The sequence below is a fragment of the Chaetura pelagica genome, unplaced genomic scaffold (assembly GCF_000747805.2).
Source record: "Chaetura pelagica isolate M959 unplaced genomic scaffold, ChaPel_1.0 scaffold416, whole genome shotgun sequence".
Taxonomy (NCBI): domain Eukaryota; kingdom Metazoa; phylum Chordata; class Aves; order Apodiformes; family Apodidae; genus Chaetura; species Chaetura pelagica.
In genome coordinates, this window is record NW_009953579.1 from 513921 (window position 1) to 529123 (window position 15203).

A 15203-nucleotide genomic window follows, 5' to 3' on the forward strand; every position below is an offset into this window, starting at 1 on the left:
GCCAAGTTCTTCCCCACTCCATGAACATGGGATGCTTCCTCTCTGATGGTGCTCCTTTACCTGTATCACTGGGAACAGGAGACCTGATTTTGCTGCCCTTATATGTGTGAAATTTCCATCAAATATACCAGTAGGACCGAGCTCCACATAATACAGGTTTGATGCCCACACTCTTCTGTAACATTTAGCATGGGGCTGACCACTGAAATTTGTACTAGTTTTAGGCACAGATACAACATGTTTTGTAATTCAGCTGAAATTACCAAGTTTGACACATTGCCAATGGCTCTTGCTAAAAATCACCAATATACTCATAGCACAATGGTGGTTTATCATCATCAAAGATGTGTTGCTGCTCCCACAGGAGAGGCCCAGTTTCCTAGTGATTTAAGATGACTTTACAAAGTGACATGCACTTATATAAGAACTCTTTATGCTAGCTGAATTCCTCCTGTGACAGACTCACCGATGCGTTTCTACTTTTCATTGTAAAAGGGTGAAATGGAATCTTGACAAATAACTTCCAATCCACAATGTGTTCAAAAAGGAAGCATTTATCATGCCTGCATCACTAATAATAACTGAGATAACTAAGATTAGAATATTTATTTATTTTGTTTGTATACCTGCTGAAGGCTTCTCAGTATTAAAAGAACAAACAAACAACAGGCAAGTCAATGACTTTTTGTCTACAGCCAGCAGCTGTGAATCTGAATTCAAATCCATGTCCAAATTCACTTTAAATATGAGGCACTAAAATGTAGTTTATGGTTGGGACCCATCTCTGCTTTTCAGTTTTACATGCATTCATCTCATAGCCCCAACAGAGGAGCTGTGCAGAACTAGTGTCTTGTGACAGGAGAAGTGCACAAGATCCTGAGTTCATTTTGAGCATCACAGTGTAGCACAATGGTTTGGTAACAGTTTGATAGTAGAAGGACACAACTATCAACAGAGGCACTGTTCTGCCATAGGACAAGATCTGCTAGGCTTAGAGATAAATTGTAGAAACCAGCCCTGCTGTCAGGGCACAGGGCTCTTCTTTACCTGGATTTCTTGTATAGTGTCTTCTTCCTTAGTGTCCGTTTTTTTCTCTATTCCCTCCCCACGCAGCAAGGCTTCCAGAGTTGTACTTTCTGAGGTGAACCCATCTTTTTTCAGAGGCAGATCAGCTTCTGAAAAACAAAACACACTGACTGTATGTGTCTCCCCAAACAGCTAACAAGCAGAAGGACAGAGATGACAAACAGAAGACTAACAGACTTTCAAGCTTGTTTCTATCTTAAATGAGAGCTCTTCAAGTTCTTTTAACCAGTAAGGATCCCCATGTAGGAATAATTTCTGTCTCAATGAAAACCTGATATCTTTTCAACCATTGGGAAAAAAGCCTGGACATATTGTACCTGGAGGAAATAACTGGGGAAAAATTCTTCTATTCTATGTAAACTCCCTGTGGTTCAAATAAAGAACAAAATCAGGACTTTCTAAGGCACTGAAATAACAAATATGAAGATCTGATCTCCTGAAATAGAAAAGTAGTTAAAAGCAATTTAGCATCTGTCACAGTTTACATAGCACAGCTTCAAGCAGCATTCTTGTACACCAAGGCATGTTCCACATGTGGAGGAGCAGAAAGCCAGAGTGTGGGGCCAGTGCTGAGAATTTAAATGGGAAAAACAGAGATATGTAATGAATTTTCATGTAATATTGACCAGATAAAATCTTCAGTTAGCTTTACATGGGCCAGTGAAGAAACCCCAGTCAGCACAGCTAGGAGCACAGAATCAAGCCCATAAACCAGCTCCCAGTCACTGCAGGAGGAGGCAAAGGCTGGCTCAGGGGCAGACCTGGGGCATGGGACTCCAAAGACAATGTGGGTTTATGAAGAAGCTTGATGCAACTTGCCACATAAGTGGAGGAACACAGCCTTATTGCCCTTCTGAATGCTGCTACCAGATGATGATGCAGTGCAGCAAACAGGCAGATATAGCAACTTAATTTTAGCAAGATGCTAAAATACACTTAGGGAAGAGTTCAGTTTTCCAGATAGATTCTGACCTCTACCCCCCTCACGTAGGAGCTCATTCAGAGCACCCTATGGCAGAGAGATGCCCTGAATCTCTCTTTACCTGACAATGCAAGGTATGGATTTCTCAAGTACTCCCTTTTATAATTAATTCCTTCCTCTAGGCCAATAGATTTATAAAAGAATAATGTACAAAACCAACACTCACAAATCAGCATCTGGTGTCCTTATTTCACAGCTCTGTCTACTTCTCATCTTTTAGCACTGTGTTGTGTTCCCTGGTCTGACTGAAACTCCCTGGCTTTCTATTATCGTGAGTTGTAAACTCTGCTGGGCAGAAATTCCTGTGTTTATAAAGCCTCAAATTACTCCTGCAATCCAAATAATGAATGACCACTTCCACCTGGGACAGTAAAGTAGAATCTGTTTCTTGGGGGTATCCCCGGAATACTTTTGTTCTCTATATGAAAAACTTTAAGCCAGCAAATGATTCAAGGTCCCCAATCAGTGCTTCTCCAACATGCTTGCTCAAGTCTTGTTAAGTGAGAGAGCATTGCTCAGCCAATAACCACAGAAAATCCAGCAAAAATTCCAGCAAAAGCTATTCTATTCATGGAGGGAAAGGCTGAGTACAAACCATGCAGAAAACCCAAACCACTGGGATTTTCAAAAGAAACTCCCAGGACAACCCACACAATGGGATGGGGTCAACTGTGAATTGATCCCCCTTCTCATCACAAGGAGGTCTATTAAATCAGGGCTCTGTTCTCAACATTAATCTCTACACACCCATCCCATTATGCCACCTTCCCTAACTTCTTCCTTACTTGAGCTATAAAAAAGACAGAGAAGTCAACAGAGAATCATACAGATTGAATTTCCCTTCATGAACTTCTAGTACCTCCCTCTGGATGCTAAATCCAGACATTTCAATAAAAAGAAGGGATTTTAGACTTGATTTATGTGCAAATTCCAACACTCGAATATAAAGTCACTAAGGAACCTCCATAATCATCTTTGGCTGTGGGCTTGGCTATTTTTCAAAGTCCTGTGCTTAGGTGCAAAAGTGCATTTACTCTGTATTTAGAACTCTGTGGGACTACAAAACCCAAGGGGTCATCAAACATCCAGCAAGAGAAGAAGCTTCAACCAAGCTCAAGGGCATTGGAAACAAACATGTCTTCACTGTGACAAGATATGCCTGTCTCTGGGTACTAATACACTCAGCAAATGAATGCATTAGAAAAGGGAATGAGCAAGGAAGGGGTGAGAGATAAGTAGAACATACATGAAAGTATAACTAATCCTGGTTTGTTCCAGAATTATTGAACATGAGGTCAGAGGAAAAGGTAAGCTTCATGGTCAAAAACTGGCAGCTGTCTTTAACAGGCATGTTTGGGTTTTTGTGGTGCTCCTGCTTCCCACCAGCAACACCCCAGGAGCCTTTTAATCCAAAACTCCCAGAACATTTTTTTAATTATTAAATTCAACATCCCACTGACAAGGCAGTGTGAGGTAATACTTTTATTCCCAGTTTACGGGTGGGGAGATTGAATTACCAAGAAGTTAAGTTAGTGAGAAGGAAATTCAGAGGAAAGAGACTCAGGGCAGATGCCTTCCATCTGCCCACTAAGCTGACTGCTATTCAATTCCTTCATTTTCTTCTCCACTGGTAGCTTCTAGGAGTCCATTTTCATTCCTAAGTATCTCTAGAAAGTGAGAAATGGCAGATGCTATCAGATCTGGAATGTAAAGTTTATGGTACAAAAACTTTCAGAGGTCCAAAGACAACATGAATTCAATCTTTGTAATGAATTCAATCCTTCCTGGAAGATGGGTAGTCTGTGAAGGATACAGTAACGAAGACAGGAAATTACATTTCCCAACCATTTTTGCATCCTCAGAGATAAAAGCCTTCAAAAATCTAAAAGATAGTTCAGTGAACCTAAAGAAATAAACACTATCAGAGATTGTTAAATTCCTTTCACGAAATCCCTAATATTCTCTTTCCTATTGAATTCTTCAGGATTTTCCAAAAAAAAGCTAAAAAATTATATTTTCCTCTTATGCCTGTTCCCTAAAGAAAACTGAGAAGTCAAGTCAACACCTGAAATGCAGTATTCACATGAAAGATCAAGGCTTCCCCCAGACCATGGGAACTGCTGTACAGAAGCAAAGGAGGGTCTGTTCCACCCCCTGTCCTGCTTATGAAGGTACCAGCCAGTGTCAGGAGCTTCAAACAAGGCGAGAGACTCTTCTAGGCTTGACAAATTAAGCTGTGACCCCACACCTGCCCTGAAGCTTGTTGTGCTACACTATGCAGTCAGATCAGACAGTGTAGAAGAAGGTGTGAGTGTCAGGAGAGAAATGCAAAGAAAAACAGCTACCCTAATACTGTATTTCATCTCTGACATGATTTCAAACAGGTCAGTCTTGAGGGAGAAATGCAGTCTCACTTCCAGTTATCCTAAATCTGGCTCTAAGTCCAGAAATACACAGAGTAGCCCAGCGATTTCTGGATTTTGCTACACTTTTATCCTTGGTGTTTTCCTACCTAAGTGAGTTCAACAGTTAAATTATGGTTGGAAAGAAGGAGTGTCTCATCTTATTTATTGCCTGCCCCCTTGTTCTTGCCATGAGATGGGGGAAAACAGAAATGCTTGACCTAACTTTTTTTGTAATTTATTTTTGTTCCTCTCATTTGGGGATAAACAGTCACAACCTTTTCCATTACTCTGCTGTAGAAAGTTTTCCACAGTCCTGTTAGACTTCTCTGAACTTCTTCTTATTCCTTAATAATTTTCCCAAGATGGACCAATACCATACCTGATGTTTTCAGATGAAACCATGTTGTCCATTTAAATAAATGCATTGCAATATTTTTTCTGTCCCACAGTGTCTGAGCTGCACACTAAGCAAAATTAGTAACTGTGTAACAGGGACAAGAACTCTCCATAAGCAATACAGTCAAACACTCAAGTAACAAACTAAAATGTCCATCCCACTGCCCATTCACCAAGCACATTCAGATCTCCCCAAAGAGGCCTGCACAGACCTCCCTAGCCATGGTGACTAAATAACTTTGTAGTATGTGCAAATCCTTGTAGCTTACAAAGTATTCCCTCTCTCCAGCTTGTTCATTAGCTCTATTGCACACCACTGGACCCAACACCAAACCTTGATGCACCAGCTGTTAGCCTTTTTCTAGTTGTTTGTTTCATATTGCTCTTTGTTCAATGTTTTATTCTAGAAGTTTTGATCCAAGACAATGCCTCCTAAATACCAAAGGTCTTCAAAAAGTCTAAGTAAATTTTCAGCCCCCTTATCTATTAGTCCATATCAAGCAAATAATTGTAAGAAAGTAGTGAGATGTGCTCTTCCTTGGTAGGAAAAAAACCAAAAAAGTAGTCAGTTAGAAACTCCTATAATATCATTTCCCAGGTGCTTTACTGCTTATACCTAATTACTGTTTCAATCAATTTCTCAAATGTTCGTGTAGAATTTATAGGTCTTTAAATCCTTGAATCCCATCCAAATCCTTTTAAAATATAGGTAATAATATTTGCTACCCACTAATTGTTCTAAATATTTTCTACTGTAACTCCTAGTTTGCACCACAAGCTCTTCTTCAGGCATTGCAACTGCGAAGAACATAATCTTCATTACAAATAATAACTACTAGTAAAGGCACTATAACGAAAAGCTTACTCTTCTCTATAAAAAAATTAAGAAGGTTTGTAGATAGATTTCTTTTGATTAGTATTGCAAATGCAATAGCATCTGGTTAGTGCAGGAGACACAGGAAATAGTCAGAACCACACAAAATGGAAGTGTCAAGTCAACAAAAACCATCAATGAAAAATAAAATGTTACTTAAGAATTCTTCCTGTTCTAATAAACCGTGGTATTAGTGGTGTCACAGTTAAATATTATTCATATAGTTTAATTCAAATATGTGTTTTGTGAATATAACTAACATTTATGTTTCTTAACTTGGCAGAGTCCCTTTTATAGTGATTAAATTAACATGGTTATTTCTGCTCACCAGCTCAGTGCAGCAAATTCTTTGGTCAAGGTCCTTGGACCGTGGTGGTAGGATCTGAACTAGCACCCATGCCAGCATCATTCCTGTGTCTGTTTTCTATTGAACTGCTGCCTCCAAAAAAAGGCACATTTTCACAAATCCTACAAAATGGTGGGCTTTTTCAAGTTCTGGCTCAACAAAATAGCTGCAAATTCCTGTCCTTAAATATGCTACACTTGGCTTTCAACACATTGGGAGCTAAGCAACTTTGTCTCTTTGAAACATAAATTAAAAACAACCATCCTTTTTCTCTATACAGTGCAATGTATTTGTTTTACAATGGATCATTTCCATCTCCACAGTAGCAGCTGCCACCCAAGCCATCATCTCTGTGCACTCGTAAGCAGCTCCATTTCCAGTTCTAATTTGGAACAGAGATACTTATTGGGTGAGTTCCAGCATGATCTATCACGCCAGAGACAGCTACTATGCAAACCAAAGCAATCCAGCTTCCAAAAAACCTCTTAGACAAACACTGACTTTGCACATAGATTCTTGTGTTTTTGTTTCTTGGTGCTGTTTTTTTGGAACTCAGAAAGTGCCAGAGGAAACTATATGTTAAGAGTCCATAAAGTGCTGTTTAAGATGGATAAATCCAAGGATATTACCTTAATAAGCACTAGCTCTTTAAAATCATATAGGTGGTCTAAAAAAGCCACCTAATTCACAGCAAACAGAACCACTGCTGAGTGAATGCAGTCACTAAGCTCATTAAGAGGATGTGGCAGGATGTGTCTGAAAGTGCAGTGCAGTGGCTCAGCAAGCAATTAAATCCCATGACAGTTTAAAATGAGAATCTATCAGTGTCACAAGAGTGTGAAGCCTCAGCATCTCCACTGTTCCCACCCCCAGCGTGTTATTTATGATGGTGTATTGGGAACATGGGAAGTCAAAAAGATTATAATGAAATATGCCATATAAAAACCAGATTAAGCCTGCTCTTCTTTGGGGAAATATGCAGAGAGAGAAGCTGTCTGTTAGCTGTCGAGTTTGCAAAAGATACCATCTTTTGGGATGGTGCTCTCTGCCAGCAGACAGAGTGCCCCAGGGGAAATGGTGGTGAAAAACCCAGACAAGCAGCATCCATCCATCCATCATACGCTCATCTCCACATCTCCAAGGCACAAATATAGCGTTAGAGTGCAAAGGGTGGGGGCAGGGGGGATGGAATCCCTTAAGAAAGAAAGAGGAGACAATGACTTACGTGAGAGCCGCTGGATTTTGTAGCTTTTTTTGTGCCTGCACAATTGGACTCTCCTTCATTTGTTTGTTTGCTTGCTTGTTACGGTCAGGGCCAGTACAGTGATTTGTTAGTGTCCTTGGAAGTGATGCTTTCACAGCAGTGACCAGAACCAGGTACACTAATGGCAGGGCTCTGCAAGCTTTATTCATAAGCATGTCTCTGTCAGCATAGCACAGCATGGATCTTCAATCTTCCTGCAGATCTGGATCTTCAAAACCCTTCTTTCACTGCACCATCTCCTGCTATCTCAGGGGCAGATGCTCACATTATTACTGTTACACTGCACTGACCTTCCACAGTCCCTGCTGTCCCAGCCTGTTCTCCCAAAACTACTGCAACTCAGCACCCATCTGTAGCAAACTTCTCCGTGCCAGTTCTACACTTAAAATTCTCTCCAATCCTGGTCCACAGGACCTCCTGCCAGCCCCAGTCCTGGACTTCCCCTGAGACTCAACTACTGATAACACAGACTCACAATGAGTCCATAAGCCAAACAAATGCCCCTAGAGACTAGTAAACATCAATTTCACTTGGTTTTTAATCCAAGCCAGATGCAAGAAAGCCATGGTTGTGCTGAAGATTGTAAAGCTACTCCAGCAACTCTTTGTCTCCCCTGCAAATTCCACCCTCAAACCTCGTGCATATTATTGCACTCTCAAGGTAAAGAGGGCCATGGTGAGAACAAGAATCCCATCAAAGAGAATGATAAACCAGCTTTAGAAGCAAGACTACTTAAAAACAAGACAGTATTTTTTTCCTCAGAAACAAAGAATTCTGTGTGGAAAGAATAGTTTGGAGGAGTACCTGCCATTAAGTGAAAACTCTCTGGGCTCGAGCCATGGGATTCCATAAAGCTCCAAAATGAATCTTAGTAAATACTTGTTGCAAATTTTAGGCACTAATGAGGTTTGTTCTATGGAGCACTAGGAGACTAGGAAGTCCCAGTGTCTCCCTAGCACCTCTTCCTGCAAAGCTGTCGGTCTTATGATGAGGTTGTGGAGGAGCAGGGAGCAGTGGGAGAAAGGGAAGAGACAGAAGACAGAGGAAGCTCTGATATGGGAGGTATAGACCTTTTTATTCTTCAGCCTGGGCGTAAACTGCAGAAAAATCAGAGAACAACTTTGACTTTTAAGATCAGGATCAAGTAGAAATCTTCTATCAGCCCCTAGCTAAAATATGTCTCAGGAGGCTACAGCACAACAGGAGGGAGAAAGAAGGCTGCAGAAAACAGCAGAGGCATAAGGTTAAACATTGTTTAGGTTAACCTATCATCAAAATCTGGACTTGACAAGCAGCTGTATTTCTTTGGCAGAGTAGAATGCCCCTATAAAATCTCTCAATTAAAAAAAAAAATCCCTTTCCCATTGGTTGTCTCTTGGAAGTTCTTTACAGATTTATTTCTCAGCACAGACATAAATCATTGTCACACATAATATACTGTACCTGCTTCTCAAAGACTGCCAAATTACAATATCAGGTTAAATGCTGGATCAGGTAACTACCCTCAGGGCTCAAATTATAAAGGAATACCTCCATTCAATAACATTATTCTAGCACTCATCTGTGTTCTGGTCACTCTTGCATTTGCGTTCTAGACGGGCTTCACTGCACCAGGCAACACTGTAGGCAATATCAATGCACAAAGTCTGGGCAACTATTACAATTTTGAGAACATTCCTGAGTACAAAGTCCTTTGGGCTCTGTAACGTCTCAACAAGGTTTCTGACCTGCTTGGAGTAAAAGAATAACTTGGCCTACCTGTCTGCAGGTGGTCATATAGATACACTCAGCCAGATGGGTGGGCCTTTTGACCCATCAGAAGAACCAGTATCTGATTATTGTCCAGTAACCAGACAGCTATCAGCAAACATCTGTCACCTCCACACCACACAGCTGGGCCACACTCTGCAAATGGCAACAGGCAGTGGATCTCCAGTGCTTCAAATGTACTATTTCCATATGATACAGAACTGAAAAAAGCTATTCGGACTGAACACAAACTCATACATAAACCATGTGTAAAACCAGCCATGCTGTAACCTTGCTGCAAATTCTGTGAGATTCTGCACAGCTTCTCTTCTTCCTTATCGAGGACAGTGGAGGGGATACCTTTAGTAACAGATAAATCTCTGTAATGCAGTTATCTCTCAACTGCAGTGCACAAGCATCCCAATTAATTCAGCCTGGGCCTAGCAGAGCCGGCACTAAGCCAGAGCTGATAAACCTGCCAAAGCCAATCTGACTCCTGCAATGATTCTTGGGAACCTGCTCTGAGCCTTTTCATGCCCTGCACTGAGGGGGGTTATTTGCTTGAGCACAGTGGTCAGCTCTGGCTGGCTCCACATGCCCACATGATAAGGCAAAAGTGAGACCCTTCTAACAGCCAAAGTGCTGGGGAGCAGGCAGAGACACCCAGTCAGCTCTGAAGGCATCAGCAAGGATGTAGTGGGGCTTATCAGCACCACTCATCCAGATTACAGGTGTCCTGGTCTTGATCCTGCATCTCTGTCTACAAAGCTCCCACTTGCAGGAAGAAAATGCTCTGCAACCCAGGAAGGCCAGGGAAGCAGGACTGCCACATCCGCATGGTCCAGTGTCTGAAGAAGCCAGCCATGCCAAGCATAGCTGCTCCAGCATCCCTGGCTGGGTGAATATCTGCATACACCACTGAAGAACAGAAAGGTCACAGCGAAATGGCAATGATTTTAGGATGGGATAGGAAACAATCCCCCTAGATGCTGCCCTTGGCATCTCTGTTCTTTCACCGTGTGACACTGGGCCAAGACCTAACAAAGGTACCCTCTGCTTTTCCATCATCTGTCAAATGGAGATAGTCTTCATCTATCCTCTAGGGCTTGGTAGGGCTTGTTTAATATTCATAGGCATTCAGGCATTCAAATAAAGTGCCCCAAAAATGCAAGGTGTTCTCACAGGTTCTCACAAAGCCATGTTTAAACACAGGTTTTAACAGTCAGGTTTGGTTGTTTTTTTTTCCAGCCAAGGAAAACACTGAAAAAGAGAGACTGTTTCCACAGATAGCAGATTTCAGTGGCCAATTCACAGATTCCAAGGAATGAGGATAATATTTACTCATATGGTAAGATGCATCTGACAGATTGAGCTATATAATTGAAAAATGTTATTATAAGAAGGAAGGCTTGTAATAGAAAAATGGTATGAGATGCTAGGAGGTATCCTTTCAGAAATGGAAAAGAACAAAGCAAATAATCTACTGAGATGCTCAGATCTCTTGCCACAGAAAGGCAAGAAATTCCAAGAGGCCTATAAAGTGTTTAGACAAAAAGGTGAACTCCAGAATTAATAATGGAATGGTAAACAGGAAGATTAATGGCACCAGAGAAAATGCAGATGGTGAAGACCAGCCTGCAGGCTCAGCAAGATTCTGAATAGGGAGGGGGGAAAAGGCAAGGTATAAACAAGGTGACCTTCAAAGCCATGGGAATGCCTGCCAAAAGGCCAGCCAGAGGGCATCCCAAGACACAGATGTGCCATCTGGGGTAGGCTGTCTCATGACAACATGAACAAGATTTGTCTTTTTCAAAATTTGCAGGGAGGCAAAAAGGGTAGCAGCAGAAAATACGACCATTCATTCAAAAGGAACACAATTAAATGCAGAGGTTGGAAAGCAGTGCTATCTGTGTTGTAAAGAAAATACAAACGAATTGCCTGAATATCCCCACTCAGAAAGGTCTTGTGCCCACTTGTAAAGCCTGCTCATGCAAGAGGAGGGGGAGGATAAACTGGTTTTTACTAATCAAATGCTTTCCTTGAGGGTTTATGCTTTAGGTTTATAGTAAAATGAAAAAAAAATAATTAGAAACAAAAACCAAACAAACAAACAAGAAAACCACCCCACACCTTAGGACAAGTTGCAAAGAAGCTCTATAAACTTATGATTGTATAAATTTTTCCCATCTTGGCATAAGTCTGTTCACTACAGATGACATATTTGGGTGGCAAGCAGGTAAAGATTCCTCACACATTTCTGTGCCAAATATTTGCTTTTACAGAGCTCCCTTGCTCTGTTTCAGTGCTTAGTTGGGCCTTGAGCCTCCTAGGATGCCTCACATATGCTTGGGAGTTCTCAGTTCTTTGCTTACAGTAAAAAGTGGGAGAGAAATCTACCACAGTTCTGCAGAGGAGCCTGGTTCTTTCAGACCCCATGCTTAGATTTTTTAAGTCAGCAGGAGGAAAAATAAAAAGTAAAAGCAATCCCTCTTTTTTTTTAAAAAAAAAAAAAAAAAAAAAAAGTAGACCAGAGCTGTGGAGTCCAGCAGGTAGTGAATTCACATATCTCTTTCCTTCTCACCTGGCTCAAAGTACATCAAATTTGAGTATGTCAGGAAAAAACTGGCCTATCAGTGCTGAAATCAGTTAATTCAGTGCTAAGTGTACAAGCATATCTGTCTGAATGGTTTTTATTCTGATGGGCTGCATATCAACTGCAATAAAGATATTGGCATGAAGATTGGAGTGAGTCCAGAGGAGGGCCATGTAGATGATCAGAGGGCTGAAGCACCTCTCCTATGAAGACAGGGAGTTGGGGCTGTTCAGCCTTGAGAAGAAAAGGCTCCAGGAAGACCTTATAGTGGCCTTCCAGTACTTTAAGGGGCCTACAGGAAAGCTGGGGAGGGACATTTTACAATGGGCCTGTAGGGATAGGACAAGGGGTAATGGCTTTAAACTGGAAGAGGGGAGACTGAGGTTAGACTCTGTGAAGAAATTCTTTATTGTGAGGTTGATGAGGCACTGGAACAGGTTGCCCAGAGGTATTTTGGATGCCTCATCCCTGGAAGTGTTCAAGGAGAGACTGAATGGGACTTTCAGCAGCTTGGTTTAGTGGGAGGTGTCTCTGGTCATGCAGGAGGGTTGGAACTAGATGATCTTTAAGGTCCCTTCCAACCCAAACCATTCTATGAATCTATGATGGTGACTCTATGACCTCCAATTTCACAGTAGGAACCACAGGTGCTGGATCAACTCAGGCAGCTTGTGCAAAGCCTGATCCAGTTCAGGTGTGACTCAAACAGGCTTGCAATTGCTGACAAGAGCTGCCATCATGGCTCTGGACATGAGTATTTACCTTTCTCCAGAAAGCCCCATCATGCGGTTCTGTTGATGGCTTTTTTAATAGCACAGGAATGGCAAGTTTAAATGCACACGTGAAAACACCAAAGTGGTATTGAGGAAGGAATCAGGAAGAACAAGGGAGAAAAATAGCAAAATGGAGGAAAGCTCTTACATTCCTTCTCCTTGCCTAGTGCAGATAAACTATGGCAGGCTTGCTCTGAAAACTGCCATAGAAAAGCCTGAAAAATGGAAGCTCTGGTCCTTGAATTATGCCTTTTCAATATCTCTCTCCTTTTTCCTCTCTCCTAACAGAGAAACACCGTAAATTTCTGGATCCTGAAAATAAACATTCTGGGCCCTTTCTGCACCTCACAAAACACAGTGAAAAATAGATGATAATGGGAAAGAGGGAGAGATGGCCACGCAAGGGGAAAACAAAGTGAAATAGAGAATAGTTGCCCTTCTCTCCTTTCCCCCTGCTCAGCTTTCACTTCCCTTTGTTCATCTAACGTTGAGCCAAACTGAGCCAAAGGAGCTGCTGTGCTGGGCTCCAAGATTGATGGCTGCAGGCAGACTCCACAGTGAAGAGACGGATGACTGGTCATTTCCCAGGATGCACTGAGAAACATCCATCCTTGCAGCCATGCTGAGCCCATTTGTGCTCCTTTTGAAAAGAGAGATAAACACAGGCAGCCGGAGGCACCTGAGTGTCCTTCTCCTCAGAAGGACACAGTTATACTCCCTCTGGGTTCCTTGAGAAGGTCGCTCTGTCCATCCCTGAACATCTGGCTGTGGGATTTGCTAACTCTCTCCCTCCCCCAGCAATCATCCATCTATTAGAGCACAGCGCAGGTTGGAAGAAAACGGTGAAGAGAATGGTGTGACAACCTCATCAATCTACAGCTACACACTTGGCTATTTAGTTTTCTTTACGCTATTCCTAAAAGCAGGGGGAGAGAATTGCTACTGGTATGAAAGAGTGAATTGTGGAAATGGCAACGCGGATTGGAGTAAGTCCTTATGACTATTAAAATGTTGTGCATGTACCAAAGCAGTAGGGAACTAATTAAGATTCAGGATTGAAAGGCAAAACAAAAAAGTTGGATGCACTCTGGTTCCATCTGTAGCATTTGCTGAGAGTTCAGATGTACTTGGGGCACCATCTTTAGCAGACAGAGGTTAATTCTTTCATTTTGCCCATTCAGGTATTAACAGAAAGCTCCCTGGAAGAATATACTGCAAGTATGTTTGTAGTGCCAGCCCTGGTAGAGCAGCTTCAGAGGCACAAAGCATTTAATCCTGACTCCGTTCTATGTAGTTAATAGTGTCTTTGTTAGCTGACACTGTCCTGGTCTGTAGCATTGCTTACAGATACAGCCTCTGTGCTTCCAGTTCTCCTGCTGTGCTGCTACCTCACTTAGGCAATGAGCATTACATGGCAGATGTACCCATAGCATCATTTACAAACACAGCATCACTCCAGAAATTCCTATGACTATGAACCTCACTCTGTCAGAGAAGAACATATCTGCAACTGTGTCACTCACAGAGACTGCATCAAGGAATTCATGAGAAGATAAAAGCATTCACCATCTCTCAAAAACACAAAGAAATTAGTCACTTGCTTACAGTGTTTAAATGTAGTTTTAGCACTCTAACTGTCTGGCCCAGCTTTGAAAAACTGTGTTTTATTCCCACCATGCAATGCTGTTTATTTTAGGCCTACATTTTCACTGCAGCTCTGTAGGACATGCAGGGGATATTAATCATGACCATATGTGTTCCTAAGACAACAACCCCATACTTCCTGGGGACAATCACAGGCATTCAGAAAGGCATCATTCCCGTCAATAAGAGTAAAGTTTTCATCCTTTCTCCTACATCAAGAACCATACCTTTAGCTGGTGGAAGTTGCTGCTCGCTGTAGTCTTCAATGGCAGTGTACCCACCTACCACAGCTAAAGTCTTGGCCCTAAATTACCTTGTTTGCTTAAGGGGAGCCATGCTCCAAGTGCACCCTAAAAGAGATCTCTGATCTGGAAAACATTGCACAGAAAAGCCACATCCATCTATTCCATTCTTAATTCCCTTCCAAATGTGCATTGCACCAAGCCCCTCTCCCCTCACCCACCACCAAGGAGTTCCTTACTGGGAATGGACAGCACAGCAAACATAAAACAACATAAGCAAGCATACAACACCTGTAATGAACTATTAGGCAATCAAATAAAAAATGCAAGGAATATTTAAATTATTTGTAATCTTGTAAAAACATACTTAATATCTCTCAGGAACAAAATTATTTCAAAACTGTAAAATGTTTACTTCAGAGAATGGGAATGACAGACTGAGAACTTGCACCAAGGGAAGTGGTGGAAGGGGCAGGGATGTGGCAGGAGAAGCCATCACAATCTCCATTCTATTCTCAGCAAATCTGTAAAGCTTGGCTTGTAAGATATCAAACTGGACTTTATATTAACATCTATTGTTCATTCCTTTATATTACACACCAGAAAAATATCACCTGCTATGTATGTTATAATACTTCGTACTACAAAAGTATTTAATTTGCTACGTGTCACGAGAGCAATAAAACCAAAGAGAAGGTTTGTTAAATCATATTTTAAATGTAATTATATTCCATAATCTCTTTGCTATTTTTTATTAATGTTTTCTTCTATAAAATAGTGCATAGGTTCCACTATATGGTTGATCTAATAGTGCAATTTACTTGACTGGGCCTCTATCTTGCAGGATGC

General features: G+C 41.5%; 1 protein-coding gene across 4 annotated transcripts in view; it reads right to left on the reverse strand.

Annotated features, from left to right (window-relative positions):
• The window catches only part of DPF3 (D4, zinc and double PHD fingers, family 3), a 95425-nt gene that overhangs the window by 64175 nt on the left and 16047 nt on the right, over positions 1-15203 (reverse strand). For all 4 annotated transcript variants that reach the window (XM_009999723.1, XM_009999726.1, XM_009999725.1 and 1 more), the window contains exon 3: positions 1048-1175. In XM_009999723.1, the coding sequence (XP_009998025.1) occupies positions 1048-1175 (128 nt within the window). The remainder of the gene's footprint in view (positions 1-1047; positions 1176-15203) is intronic.